The sequence below is a fragment of the Ictidomys tridecemlineatus genome, chromosome 1 (genome assembly GCF_052094955.1).
Source record: "Ictidomys tridecemlineatus isolate mIctTri1 chromosome 1, mIctTri1.hap1, whole genome shotgun sequence".
Classification (NCBI taxonomy): Eukaryota; Metazoa; Chordata; class Mammalia; order Rodentia; family Sciuridae; genus Ictidomys; species Ictidomys tridecemlineatus.
In genome coordinates, this window is record NC_135477.1 from 243,515,954 (window position 1) to 243,531,244 (window position 15,291).

At 41.3% G+C, this 15,291-nt stretch overlaps 1 protein-coding gene across 6 annotated transcripts in view; it reads right to left on the bottom strand.

Moving 5' to 3' along the window:
• Positions 1-2,733: 2,733 nt before the first annotated feature.
• Capsl (calcyphosine like) overlaps positions 2,734-15,291 on the bottom strand; it is a 32,949-nt gene continuing 20,391 nt past the window's right edge. For 3 of the 6 annotated variants that reach the window (XM_005325637.3, XM_078017421.1, XM_040272711.2), the window contains 3 exons: positions 14,837-15,014; positions 14,361-14,570; positions 10,467-10,751 (listed from right to left, as the gene is read on the bottom strand). In XM_005325637.3, coding sequence (XP_005325694.1) covers positions 10,650-10,751; positions 14,361-14,570; positions 14,837-15,014 — 490 coding nt within the window. In that variant the 3' untranslated portion in view covers positions 10,467-10,649. Of the gene's footprint in view, positions 3,292-10,466; positions 10,824-10,847; positions 11,219-14,360; positions 14,571-14,836; positions 15,015-15,291 lie in introns of those variants that run through there. The other 3 variants (XM_040272712.2, XM_040272717.2, XM_078017428.1) reach the window with 3 other exon arrangements.

The window sequence follows — 15,291 nt, forward strand, 5'->3', positions numbered from 1 at the left end:
TCTCTCTCTCTCTCTCTCTCTCTCTCTCTCTGCCTTTTGATCACTAGGTGAGTTGCTTTCCTCTGACACACTCTTCCATCATGATGTTCTGCCTTACCTTGAGCCCCAAGGGATGGAGCCAGCTTTCTATGGACCAAGATCTCTGAAACTGTGAGCCTTCAAATAAACTTTTCTTCTTCTACAATTGTTCTAGTCAGATCTTTTAGTCACAGCAGCACAAAAGCTAACTAAGACAGAAGTTGGTATTGAGCAGTGGGGTCATTGCTATAACTAATTTGACCATGGGGTTCAGAATATTTTTGGAGCTTTTGGAATTGGTTGGAGGAATTTTGAGATATATAGCAGCTCAGGCCGGAAGTGCTTTAGATTGTTGTAAGCAGAGATTAATGGCAGATTCTGGTGGGAGCTCAGAAGACCAGAATGCCAATAGGACTGTGGACGATAAGGGGCTCAAGAGTTTTCAGAAAAGGAGGACTGTATTGGAATTTGGAGTAGAGCCCATTCGTATTATGTTCTGGCTGAGAAGTTGTCTGCATTCTGCCCATGTCCTGAGACCTTCTGTGAGGCTGATTTTAAAAGCAATGGACTTCTTAATCTGGTGAAAGAAATGTCTAGGCGGTATAGCATTCAGGTAGTGGCATGGATATTGCTGTGACTTTTAGACAAATTTATTGTGATAATAAGGAGTAGAAAGCAGAGCAGAAAGATTTGAAAAGCTTGGATTTGAAAGTTGGGAGTAAAACTGGACTAAGAAAGTTGCAGTTGTTAAAGACATTACCTCCACTAAAGAAATATTAAAGACTTTGCCAAGAGATAATAAGAAAGATGATTTGAGAGCATCTCAGGCGCTGGCAAGACCACACCCATCTCAAGCTCATGGGAGTAAAAGTAAAAATTCTCTTGATAGGAGACCAGTGGGACACCCTTCTTGCACAAGGGGGCCTGGGAAGTTTTTCAACATGCTCAACTACCCAAGTACTCAGAGGGTGCTGCAACCCAGGGTCCCTGGAGGCTTGGCTACTGTTCAAGATGGCAGCAGACCTCAGCATCAACCCCATGCTGCTGGTTTTACAGGAATGCAGGATGCTGAAGTGAGGAGGCTTATGGAGACTTCCACCAAGATGAAGGCCTTCGAGGCCAGGCAATGTGCAGTGGGGTCAGAGTCCCTGCTGTCACCCCCTGAGAAGGCAAAGTGTGGAAATTTGTGGAGGAAGTTGAAGTTGCAGTGGAGACCCCTGAGATTAAGAGATTTCAGTAACCTGGGACAGCATCCCAGGGAAGCTGCAGCAATGGAGCAGCATCAAGGCAACAGGAAGGCCACTTGGGCTGCACCCAACAATGCCACAGGGGAACAGTGACACAAGCCCTTTGGTGAGAACATCATGATACCATGGGCCCCAGACACCAGACACAGAGCTCCAGGACTTGTTTGCCCAGCTGGACTTCGGTCTTGCTTTGGTCCTGTCCCTTCTTTCTATGCCTCTAGCTTTGTGAATGGAAATACTTACTCTGTGCCATTATATATTGGATACTTGTGAATTGCTTTTAATTTTACAAGATCTCACAATGCGAGATTGCCTTGAGTTTTGGAGTTGAACTCAGAACAATCTTGAAACTGTTGAGACTATGGGGACTTTAGGGAATGGACTGTGTATCTTGCATTGTCAAATGAGTGTGAACTTTGGGGGCCAGGGGCAGAATGATACGGTTTGGGTCTGAGGTGTCTCCCAAAAGCTCACATGAGACAATGCAAGAAGGCTTGGAGAAGAAATGATTGGGTCTTAACCCAACTGGTGAATTAATTCCCTGACAGGGATTATATGGGTGGTAACTGAAGTGGCAGGGTGTGACTGGAGGAGATGGAAATTTGGGGACAGGGCTTTGGGGTATATATTTGTATCTGGCAGGTGGAGACTTCTCTCTCTACTTTCCTATCATCGTGTGAGCTGCTTTCCTCTGACACACTCTTCCACCATGATGTTCTGCCTCACCTTGAGCCCTGAGGAATGGAGCCAGCCCTCTGTGGACCAAGACTCCAAAACTATGATCCCTCAAATAAACTTTTCTTCCTCTATGATTGTTCTGGTCAGATCTTTAGTCACAACAGTGAAAAAATCTGACTAAACCTATCTCCGTCGTTGACATCTAGATCCGAACGAGTATGTTAACTGCATCCCCAGGTGATCTGTGTGCTCAGTAAAGTTTGAGAAGCCAGCTGCAGTCTTCTATCTCCTCTCCCACCTTCACTTATACCCCTTCTCCAAGGTGAAGGGCCTAGGGGTATGTGCAGTCGACTGACAGCTGTTCTAGAGGTCTGATATCAGCAGCTATTAGAGAAAGAGAAATCACTCAGGAACCTGACAGCACATTGTAATATAAAGGAGCTTGAAAGTACCTTCAAAAAATCCCCCAAGTAGGTCCCAAACCCATGTCTCCAGGTCACCCCAAAGCTCCAGAAAGCCTCCATGGCTAACAATCGTCATTTCCTCTCTCCCTTGCCCTCTCCATCACCCTAATAGTCTGACCCAGTAAGTAGCCCTCTCCCTGAAAGCCCAGCCTTCAACCCAGTGAGGCCGCTGGTCTCGCCTTCCTGTCCTCACCAGAAGAACTTATGTCCCCTGCTCATGCAAGTGTGGGTGTTTGCTGAGTTTACATCCCTGTGTTGAAATCCGAACATAGAAAATAAAATCACACATTTCAGGAAAAAAAAAGTGAATTTTCTTTTATTTGTCTTTATGAAGAGAAACATCAAAATAAGTTCAGGAAATGTTACACACTTATATGTTCCTCCTATTCTTTTATTATGCCCCTCTGCTACAGAGTCCCAAGAAAGAAAATGAAGTGAAGGTCTGGAGAAATGTCCACAATTTTCCCTACAGGAGGAACAACTATAAAAAAATGCATCGTTTTTATCTAGGAACCACTTCCCCATCTCAGTTTGTGGTCTCCTTCTTTCCTTCCCTCCCTCCTTCCTTCCTTTGTTTCTGATTTAATCATATCTATCCTCATGTATTTATGGAAATGAACACATTCCAGGTAATTAAGATTACTGAAGATGTATTGCCTCTAAAATCTCAGATCTTTCAGACTTAGTTTGCCTCCCATCAAAATCCATAGAGTTGGACTTCTTTCAAACTCAATCCTCTCTATGAAAGTCCCAGGTTTCCAAAAAGAGTTAGTAGAACAAAGTCATAATCTCCAGGATTTTGTCATCATCAAAATGAAATAGGCATCAGTGTCAATAGAAGCACTAACCCCTGCATAATAGTTCAGAAATTCTTCTTTTGAAACCTGAAGGGAGAAGAAGGCAAGGTGGAAAAGGAAGAAATTTGTATCAGAACACACAAGCTACAGTAGAGCATGTCACGTTCCCCCTGAGATGCTTCCTACTGTGCGTGACTTGCCACTGGTCATCAGGCAGAATGGGGGCAGGCAGGGCTTGGCTTGCCTTCCCCTCTGAGGTGGTGTATCTGAGCTGAAGCAGCCAGAGGCTCACTTGCACAAGGGCAGCCAGAGGCTCACTGGCACCCAGCCCAGCTATGGTTCCCCATAGCCATCATTTTTTTGTGGTAAACTAGGACCTCTAGATCCCTACAATACTATCCAATCAAGTAGTCCTTAGATTTAAATTAACACTAATTAAAATTAAGTATAATAAAAAAAATTTTTTTTCAATGTTTGTACTAAGTGTAACTGCTCATTAACCACCTGGAGCTAGTTGCTGCCATTCTGGAAAGCACAGATAGAGAACATTTCCATCATCACAGCAAGTTCTTCTGGACAGCAATTCCCTAGAGCTTACACTGTTTAACACCCTGAGGCTACTAATTCAGCCATCCTCTGTATCCATGGGTTCCGCATCTGTGCATCTAAGCTCCAATCAAAGATATTCAGAAAAACAAAACTGTCTGTACTGAACATGCACAGATGTTTCTCTTGTCATTATCCCCTAAATAATACAGAATAAAAAGTATTTACACAGCATTTACATTTTTCAAGTACTATATGTATTCTAGAGATAATTAAAATATATGGGAGGATATGCATAGATTATACACAAAAACTATGCCACTTTATACAAAGGACTTGAGCATTAGAGAATTTCATGAATTTTCTTTGGCATCCTCGAACCAATCCTCTGTGGATAAAAAGGGAGCACTATACTTCAGAGTAAAGAAATCATAGCATAAATGAACAGAACTTTAGTTAAAAAGAGCCCAGATCAAACCCGAAGGTAGAGATAGAACTAGAGAAGGGAACATTTCCCAGGATCCTTAGCTTTCTAGGAATACATGATGCCTGATATTCAATGGCAGAGTGTAGAGATTCTAGCCACATGGGGTGGTAGGGGTACTATATCATGGTTAGACCTAGGTTTGCTGTGCTAAGCAATGAAGTCAAGAGCAAAGATGCAAAGAGCAGGAATCAGCCCCTAGGTTTCTCTCTCCTCCCTATTAAACTCCCCTAATTCTTAATGTCAGCAACATTAGTTATACTCCCCCCTCCATGGTCCTAGAAACACCATTTGGAGATGGGCACACTGGAATCTTGGCTGACCTGGTAGGTGGAGGTAGTCCATCCCTGCAGGAAAAGGAATATTAGTATCACATTTTCAAGCTCTTGTTCTCAGCTGTCAAAATAATAGTAATTATACTGTGTCCGTTTGAAAGTATGTGAGCCATATGAACAGGGCTTTATCATTTTCAAAGTAGAAATTCTCCACCTATAACTGAAACATCATACCCATAACATTTTTAAATGATCCAAAAGCACCACTAGGGAAGGAAACTTTCAAAGAAGCAAGATCTATAACATGATAGCTAATAAAAAGAAATGCAAAAGCTAGATATACTCTTTTATTATAAGAGTTGCTCTTTGGAACCTTAAATTGAAGAAATTCTATTAAACCAGAACCATGCTGATGGCAAAGCGCAGTCTGGGAATGTGACAAATGACAAGGTTGGTGTTATAAGTTAAACCATATCTAATTTGATGGCTCCAAAACTTCTCAGTTTCTGATTCCTAAAAAATGATGCCCCAACTCTTCCATTAAGACAAGTTCTTGCTTTCAATGCCTCCATAGCTACCACTAGACATACAGATAACTTTTGAAGTAAAATACTAACTTTGAGATCATATCTATTGTGGAGATTGTTTTTTATCAAGCAGAATGTTACTTAGAAATTGATTTCTCTTCAATTTCTATTTTAAAATACTATCCAGAGCCAGGTACAGTGGAGCACACCTGAAATCCCAGTGACTCGGGAAGCTGAGGCAGGAGGATTGTGAGTTCAAAGCAGCCTCACAAAAGCAAGGCACTAAGCAACTCAGTGAGACTCCGTCTCTAAATAAAATACAAAACAGGGCTGGGGATGTGGCTCAGTAAGCAAGTGCCCCTGAGTTCAATCCTTGGTGGCAAAAAAATACACAAACACACACACACACACACACACACACACACTATCAATATAGGATTTACATATAGGAACACCTCTCTTTGTAGAAAATAGTTCAGCTTAAGCAATGTTATACAATAAAGTATGGTTGACTATTGACCTGTGACTGTTTCAAGATATGCAGGAATTTTTTTTTTGGAGGGGGGTGCTGGCATACTAATTACATTTATATGCAAATAGCATACAGGTCTCCCAGGACCTGTAAAACATATATTATACAAATATAGACAGGAACAGTCTTTTTAATCGTATTTACATTATTGACTTACTTAACAATCTTCCTTTTTGTTTTTAGTTTAGATAAAATAAAAGCACATTTTCACTCAACCCATTTCTAAATGACTTCAATGAGTGGAGCTTGAATTTTTGGTGAGTTATTACACACTCTGCTGCTTCAACAATAATATTAAGTAAACAAACTTTGAACACTAATGCTAAATGAGATTTCAGACATGACTGAGGATGAAACTGGTGGACTGGACCTTATTTCCCAGTTCCCTGGGAATTGAGAGGTATGATCTGAGTTTAGTAGGGTAATGCCTGGCATTTGATAATGCCCTGTGTTTGTGGAGCATCTTCGCCCAACAAGGGGAAGCACTGAGACTCAGAGCCCCGGTAGGAAAATGTCACTCTACCCTCTGTCATTTTCTCTATTTCATGTCCCCATTCTAAGACTCTCTCGGGGTGCTGATTGTCTTCCTTTCCACACATGGCCTGAGCATTTCCAGGAGACCAGGAGTCTGAAAAGATCAAGATCAAGATGTTCCCAAATCAATACCAGTCTCAGAGTACCAAATGTTAAGGCAGTGAATTCTATTATGAAGAATCAGGAAAAGAATCTAATACAAAAGAAAAAGGGCCATTACATTTTCAGAAATTTTCCCCTAAATACGCTATACCTTTCTGAGAGTTGCAAGGTTCCTAGGAAGACCCCAGCTAGAGGTCAGTGACTTGTATTTTTTGTGGGTCTCACTCCTAAGGAACATCTTCCACTACCTTTTGTAAATGGGGGAAAAAATACAAACAAACCTGGCTTTGGTGAAGTAGGTGTGAGAATTGAACAAGAAGGTCATGCTATTCTCAGAGAGGAAGGGCTGTTTCACCACAGCCTCACCACACCAACCGAGACAGCAAAAAGAATTCTTCTCACACAGCAGTATTCTCAGAAGCACTATCAATCATTTGTTTATATTTCTTCTAACAGATTTTACCCATCATCAGTTTTAGAAGAAGTACTTTTAGGCCTTAATAGTGGACTTTTTTTTCTATTAGAATAAAATAACTATTTCTATCAAGAGTATGTAGTTTTCATATAAGTAAGTTGGAGGAGTAAAACCAGGCTGAGAAACACTGACTGTCAAAAGAATCAATTATATGAAAATCAATCACATGATGTGACAATCTCTCTGACCCTTGACAACTTTGATTCTACTCTGAGTCAAGCATTTCTAAGAGTTAAAATTTTGTTGCTTCATTCAACCAGTTCTTAATTCAAAATAACAGTCAACAAGTTTGTTGACCAATTTGGAAAATTGGAAGATGTAAGATTTTGCATTCTACACCCAAAGAGATATACATGAATCCAGAGTGTATACTACTCAGAGGGTGTTAGCAGAATTTCATAAAGCAGGAGTAGAAGGGCACTCACAAACACCACCCAAAAATACATTTGATTAAACTCTCCACTTGATTAAAAATCAACATATCTAACTGCCTCTGTGGGGCAGCTTCGTGAGCGTGGAACTCCTGCTTACCTGTACTGTCTTGGTTCTGTGAGGCAATCTATATTGGCCAAGAGAATTAAGGGGATTAGACAATTATCTGCCTCCAAGAATAGGAGGGGATTATGCCTGCATCATCTTGATAAACTGTGTTCATCAAACTTACTACATAGTTCCCCAACCCAGTACCATGTGAAGAGCCCCAACTTTCCTGGTTTTAGAGGCTGGATGGGACTGTGCAAGGGGCACTTCGGGGCCCATGCTTCATCTTCTCTCTCCTTTCTTTAATCTCTTAGCAACAGTAGGTTGTTAGTTTGGTGTGGAACCATTGGTTTTGCTTGTATTTACTGTAGTCCACTACTCTGTTCTCACAACCTAGGAATGATCACGTGGTACCATAAAATATTTATTGATGGAATATATTTCCGCCCTTAAATCAGGATACATGCCAAGTCAATCTGCAACCTACGTGGAAGGCACCCAACTCTTAGGGTATGAAATATGACTTCATGCCTCTTCAAAACCACACACAGCAAGCGCATCATCCTGTGGAGCGCCATCAGGCCTGGAAGACCCTGTCAAAGTTAATATGGTGGTGAAAACCAGCCCCCCAGAGTCCTGCCTCAGTCTGAAATTCAACACATCTTGGGTTTCTCATCTGCACTTGATATAATGTTCCCCAACTCTTGTGAGGGGCTGGGCCTCTTGCTCTTCTGACATAGGTCAGCCTCTGGAGTTGAATTCCCAGATGCAATTTTATGCTGGGTGGCTTATTTGAGAAATCCAGACTTGAAGAATGATTACGTATCTCAGTCCTGTGTCATAAAAATCTGCTTACCCCATCTTCTAGTCTTTGCTTATTTGTTTAATTCCCTATGTGGGGGTCCTGGCCCAAAAAATGAGGTGCTTCTGAGGGATGTTTTAGAGATATTTTGTGGTGTTTAATCTTCTCACTCAAGCAGTTACTTTTCAATTGCAAATGAAAGAAGTTTTCAAATGTGGAAGTTAAACAGAAAATATATTCAGAAAAATGTTAATAAATATTTTTTAAATAACTCTTTCTCTAGTCCTTGAATGGAATAGAGTAGAGGCTACTGGAATGAGTACAGGTAAACAATGCACTATCCCTGCCTATGCCGGAAATCACAGACTGGATTAAGCATAAGAGTGGGGTGATCCCTGGCCTGATAGGTTCTTAGGAGATGTTGCTTCCAGAGGGAAAGAGAGACTTGGTGGCCCCAGAACCCAAATGACTAGAAGAAAGGCAACTGAATATGGCCAAATACACTGTGAGGCACAAGTTATCTGAAATCAGATAGCTGTGTCCTGTGCCCCCATTAGACAGGAAGCAAAATACCACTGTTGGAGACGAAGCTGATACTACAACCCAAGCCCTGCTCACTCCAGAGCCCCAGTTAAACCTGATGTGACTCATACCCAGAATCAAAACACAAATCTATCTAGAACAGTAGACTTGAAACCCATCATGCCCAGGAAACAGGGGACCTCTCCTTAGCCACATCGGCAGGTACAGGCTACGAGAAACATGGATATATTCTTTCTGTACATGTCTTCACAATTTCTTTTGGATTCCTACATGATTTCTACATATCTCTTCATAACTCTTGGTATTTTTGGCCACCTACCTCTAAATAAATCTAGACAAATACATCCATCGAAAAGTCAGACTTGTGTATTTAATTAATAAAGAAAGCTTCCTACATTTTACCCAACCTCAACACAAAGGTTCTTCTTCTGGTCTGCCAATAGAACAAAGTTGAGCTTTCCAGCGAGAAACAAAGGTGCTCTATTAAATGACTGCTATAGTTCTCATCTAGCAGCACCTGTTTTCACAATTCTCAAATCAACATGTATCCTGAACTCAGCTTCCAAGTCTGTGAAATAAAAAGTAAATATATGAATTAGAACATGGAAAGTGTCCAGACCCTCAACCCAGAGCCACTAAAATACATAAAATATTTTTTTTAATTTTACTTATTTATTACGTGGTGCTGAGGATCCAACCCAGTGCCTCATATATGCGAGGCAAGCACTCTGCCACTGAGCTATATCCCCAGCTCGAAAATATATAAGATCTTAAAGGAGACCATTAACCCAATCTATGTCCCCAGACCAGGAGACGAGTACAGCCAGGCACAGAGGTGGCAAGTTGAGAGGCTCTCCTGAGCAAAAAAGGTAAGGGGTCATTACCTCCAGGACCATGACCTGAGGTCACTTGCTGTTTTATCCCCAGACACAGAACATGCAGAGAAAGAGCTGTGATTTCCATTGTATTTTCCAGCAGCTGGCACTGCCCTTCATGGGAAGATCTCACACATCCACACTATGAAACCAAAGCTCAGAGCTGGGAGGAGGAGGCTCTGAGCAAAGAAGTGCCGTGATGAAAAATCTGCTCTGGATTATGCCAATGATCCCAGACCATGTCACACCCAACCTCTTAGTGTTCAAGGAAGCTTCAACATTAAGCGCCAAGAGCAGGGAGGGGAAAGATAAAGATTGCACCAGGTGAAGGTCAACTGGTATCTCAAGGAAAGATGTTCCACATAAAATCTGAGAGCACAGCCCAGCCTTAAAACAATCACAGTGCCAAATGCACTCACGCACACCTGTAGTCCCAGTAATTTGGGAGGCTGAGGCAGGAGGATCACAAGTTTAAAGCCAGCTTCAGCAATTTGGCAAGTTCAATATAAAAAATAAAAAAGGGCTGGAGATGTGGTCCAGTGGTTAAGCACCCCTGGGTTTAAACCCTGATTACAAAAAAAAAAAAAAAAGAAAGAAAAGAAAAGAAAAAAGAAAGAAAGAAAAGGAAAGAAAGAAAAGAAAAACAACCACAAGAGTATGTTGAACAGTCGTTGTGGGCCTACTGCTCAAAGAAATGGCCTCTGCTCTCACAAAAGTCTTTAAAATGATGGGAAGAAAAGCTGTTTCAATCTATTTGACAAACCAAGTCTCCTCTAAGCCCTGAGTAGGAAACTCAAGATTCAGTTGCAGAACTTGAGGCTAACATGTGGTCAATCTTTCTGGTCCCCAATTGAGACTGAAGCACTGAAGATTTACAGGTCATAAAAATACAAGTATTTCCCCACCTAGAAGTGGTCTATGTAAAAGGAGGTGAAGAAAGAGAGTGGGTAGGAGGTGTGGTTATAGTTAAAGTATTCAAACTTTCATTAATAGCCAAGAAAGAAAAGCAATGTTAATTAGTTGCACACGTTGTGATTCTATTTGATCCCTATTTTAGAGCTAAGGAAATAGATTCAGAGGAGGCAAGTTCACAGTTAACTACTGAGACTCTTTATTTCTGCCCTTTTCTTACTCCTAGGAAATGCAGTGTGTTGACAAGGAAGAAGCACTGGAAGGAACATGAAATCAAAAATGATCCACATTTTTGAGCTGAGGTTAATCATTTAGAGTCACGTGGCTGTCCCCAAGGCCTGGTCCCCAAATCATGCACTTAGAGCTTCCAGGCGGTTCTCATCATGACGATGAAGTACACATCAGTGTCAATGGATGCGCTCACACCTGCATAATAATTCATGAACTCCTCTGGGGTCACCTGTAGTGAAAAAGTTAAACACCAAAACAAACTTTGTTTCCGTCCCTTTTAATGAAGGTCCATCTTCTGTCCCTGCGAAAAGAAGGAAAACTTAGGTCAAGGAGGCTGTGTGTGTATGTGTGTGTGTGTGTGTGTGTGTGTGTGTGTGTGTGTGTATGAGTGATCACCACCAAATAACAGATCTAAAGCAAAAGTGAAGGCAAAGCCAAGCTGGGGGTGACTGCAAGAGAGGCTCAGGGCAGGAGAGGAAGGAAGTCTAGAAAATGTCCAGATCAGCCTAAATGGAAAGTGAGACACGGCGTCATCTTTTCTTTATGAGCAGCAGCCCAGGGGTTTGAATACATAAGACTGAAATTCCCAATAAGAAACAAGTGGTCTTTAATACTGTCTTCCTGTGGCCCATCCAAAACATGCCAGGTCCTGTGTCAAGATAAGGCAAGTTTCATCTTTCAGAACCTGGAGTCGTCCTGTGGGCAAAGAAACAGATGTCTAGTCAACTGGCCTGGCTTTCATGCATTTCCAAGATAAAAACTACTCATCCAAGGCACAGAGTGAGCAAACCATTGCTTCTTGTCCCCACTGCCCACCCTACCAGGTTCTCTCTCCATTCTATGCCTAGGACTGTCTCTCTGGAATCCCCCAGTGATGATGGTGAACTCTGGGTTGGCTATGACTACAAGGTCTGTGATATTCAGGTGGCATCAAATGCTGTAACTGCAAAAAAAAAAAAAAAAAAAAAAAAAAAAAACCAATAACCTTTGAGAGTATTTGAGAGATTAATGTGGCTGATTAAGATAATGTCATAGTGTATTTATCCATACTAGGATTTTATAGTACTTTCTTTTTGGAAAGAAAGAAAAACACCTGTCAGTCTTTTGTGCTCATGAGAGTGGGTAATGTGTGCACTCCAATCGTGTTGGCTGATATGATGTGCTGAGTCAGGAAAGATGTGTCCTGCTGGACCTTGAAGGTGCTCATTTATCCCAAAACACAGATCTTCATATATTCCAAATGCAGGCACAATATTGATGGCTGATTGGGAAATTCATTGTTCTCTAATTAACCCGCAATTTTCAGCACTCATTAGGAACTGAAAACATCACAAAGAGGGAAATCCATAAAGAACCAAAAACCTCTGTCCATAACAGCACGCTCTTCCCGAGCCACATTTTTGGTAGCATGCCTATCTCTTCCAAGGATCATAGGAGTTCATTGACCCACTTGCCTTTTTTTTTCTTTTTTTGCCAAAATTTTAAATAAACAGAAAGAAAAAAAAAGTCACAGAACCCACAGTTTATCTTCCTTGTCTTACCCTCTACCCTCACCCCTAATCCCACAAAAAAAAAGGGGGGCTTAGGACAAAAGGCTGAACCAATAGTGGAACTGTGGTCTACAAATACAAATAAATAGTATATGCACAAAAGCAACTTATTTTCTTTATTAAAAAAAAATTCACTATAAAGTTTCTCTGTATCAACAATTCCTATGCATTTAAAATATGATTCAAAGTACAAAAGTTTGAATCATTTCTCCTGAACATTTTTATCATGCCTATTAAATGAGAAACCCCTGTAAGCCCTTTAGGGGTTAAGCCCCTGTAAGCATAATGCCCAGTTAATAAGTGCTCAATAAATGTTGCCCAGATTTATCATTATGCTAATTGAGGTTCATGTGCATATTGATGGGCATTTACTAATTAAAAACAGGAATGTCTGATTTGTGAGAGCTAAGGATCTCAAATTTGAATGTACATAGGAGACAACTGGCACATTTATTAAATATGTAAATCCTAGGGCTTCACCAAAAAAAAAAAAAGAAAAAAGTTGGGCTCTGTTGTTCTGCAGGGCAGCCAGCAGCATACATTCTTAATAAAACATCCCCCAGTGATGATGGGGAACTCTGGGTTGGCTATGACTACAAGGTCTGTGATATTCAGGTGGCATCAAATGCTGTAACTGCAAAAAAAAAAAAAAAAACCAATAACCTTTGAGAGTATTTGAGAGATTAATGTGGCTGATTAAGATAAATGTCAAAAGGGGCAGGAGGAAGGACTTTAAATCATCTGAATCACAACAACTGGCTCTTCTGTGTGAGTTGGAGAAAAGGGCAGCTGAGGTTTCCCCTGGCAGTGAGGAGGAACCACCTGCAGAAGGAGGCAAGAGGCACCCGGGGTCTGCCCGGAGTTGGGCCAATGAGGGGAAATGGCAGTTGGCTATTTTTCCACTGACATCTCCGAGATCAAAAGCCAGTCGTACTGGAAGAAAACGCACGGTTCCGTTGTTTCTGTCCTAAGCATCGGGCTGCTCTGCAAAATCTAGACCCCTTTTTTATGTACCTCTACAATCCCTTGACCTAGAATAGAGGGAACTTCTCTATCCTTGACAAGAAAACATCAGTATTTCCTGTCCCCCACCCCTTGACACTACAACTCACGATAAAGTTTCATGGCAAAAGCTTGGGGAAATTCCCTTCAGAGGCCAAGGCTTATTTCTTTCCTCCCGTAAACACCACCTCTTCTTCCTGTCCAGTGCCCCACTTACCTTTTCTGGTGTTGCAAGGGGTTAAGAGGCAACCTTAGGTTCTACTGCTGTTGACCGAGGCCAATGAGAGAATCCCCTTTCCACAACCACGACCCTTAGGTCACCCAAGAAAACTGGCTTTGGGTTTTGCCATTGTTGTTGCTTTTAAGTTCATTTGCTGGGCACACACCTATACTCCTGCAGCTAAGGAGGCTGAGGCACAAGGACCACAAGTTCAAAGCCAACCTCATCAACTCAGCGAGGCCCTAAGCAACTTAGTGAGACCCTGTCACTAAATAAAAAGTACAAAAGGGCTGGGGATGTGGCTCAGTGGTTCAGCATTTGGGGTTCAATCCCCAGTGCAAATAGATAAATAAATAATCAATCTATTTATGGCTATTGATAAAACACAGATGACATCTTCCTCTCATCTCAGATACAATGATTTGAATATAATCCCTTACCCTAGTATGCTGTGCTTTTGTAACTTAAAGATAACAGCTAATGGAGACGAGGTGGTTGCTTTGTTTTCAAGTTCATTTTAATTTAGAAATGCAAGTAAATCTCAAAGCATGCAAAAGAGAAGAACCAGGGGAAATTCTCTTATCTGAAATTCCCTTTATCAAAAGTTGCTTTTTGATAAGCCATTTCCACGTAGCAAAGGGTGATGACTAGTGATGCCCATAAGGATAAATGTAAAAGCCACCAAAACGTCATGAAAAGCCTTGTGAATTTGTAGCAGAAAACTGAATCGTGGTCTCATTTTGAAGTTATATATGTTTTATTGCAGCCTATCTCATAGGAATGTGCCTAGCTACATATGAAGAGTACAGTAGGATCCCCTACTGGTGTGTGTGTGTGTGTGTGTGTCTATGTGTGTGTGTGTGTGTGTGACAGAGAGAGAGAGAGAGAGAGAGAGAGAGAGAGAGAGAGAGATCTATTTTATTACTTTGTTTTTCAACTTTCCAGATGACCTCTATACACACAGTACCAATGTGTTAAAATTTCTAAGCCTTTGGGCCTATTTCCTATTAAAATTTTTCAAATCAAATAGGAGAAATTTCATTTAGATCAAAATTTTTTTACTTACCAGTCCATCTTTGTCATAGGGTGAGTCAAAGTTATCCAGAAATTTCCGGAAGACCTGTTCCTCTGTCCACTCTCCATTTTGGTACTTGGGATGGTGTTTTGCATTGTACAACTCGCGAAGGTCTTCGATTGTGATGACGCCATCTCCAGTCTTGTCTAACTTTCTGAAAGCTTGCATGATTACCTCTTTTCTGGCTCTGGACATGGGAGGCTAGATGAACAGACACGTATACACATATGCCAATGAGCCTTTCCTGTATTACACATGATGAAATATCTTACTCCCTCCATAACGTGGACCAGCTTGTGTACCGCTACACGAGATGCACTATGATTGCCCACAACAGGCTCTCAGCCCATTTGCAGTCTCCTGCCCACAGTGTACAAACAACTTGTGAAAACCAAACCTCAAAGTAGCCAAACCAAACCACGTGAAAGCCAAACTTGGCAGATCACCCTGATTCACAGCCTACTTACTCTTAAAGTGAGAAGAAATTCATTGAAGTCTATTGTTCCATTTCCATCTTTATCAAATCTCCGGAAAAGCTCTTCAGCCTCTTCCTTTTCCATGACCACAGCATAATCATTTAACCCCTTTACAAATTCTTTGAAATCAAGGGTTCGGTTGTTATTGTCATCCATAATTCGAAACACTCTGAAGAAAACACACGCACACATCAAGTAAAAAACAAAAGCAAAAAAATCCCCACAAAGAACAAGGTATAAGTGTAAAGATTTAAAAAAGAAAATGACTCAAGGTTTTTCAAAGTGAAATACAGAAGTCTGAGATTCTTCTCTGTGCCCTGCCAAAATTGGAAAGCCTCTTCTCAGCTTCTCAAAAAGAAAAATAAACCCTAAACCACACACATGCACATTATCACACACACACACACACACACACACACACACACACGCACACACACTCACACACA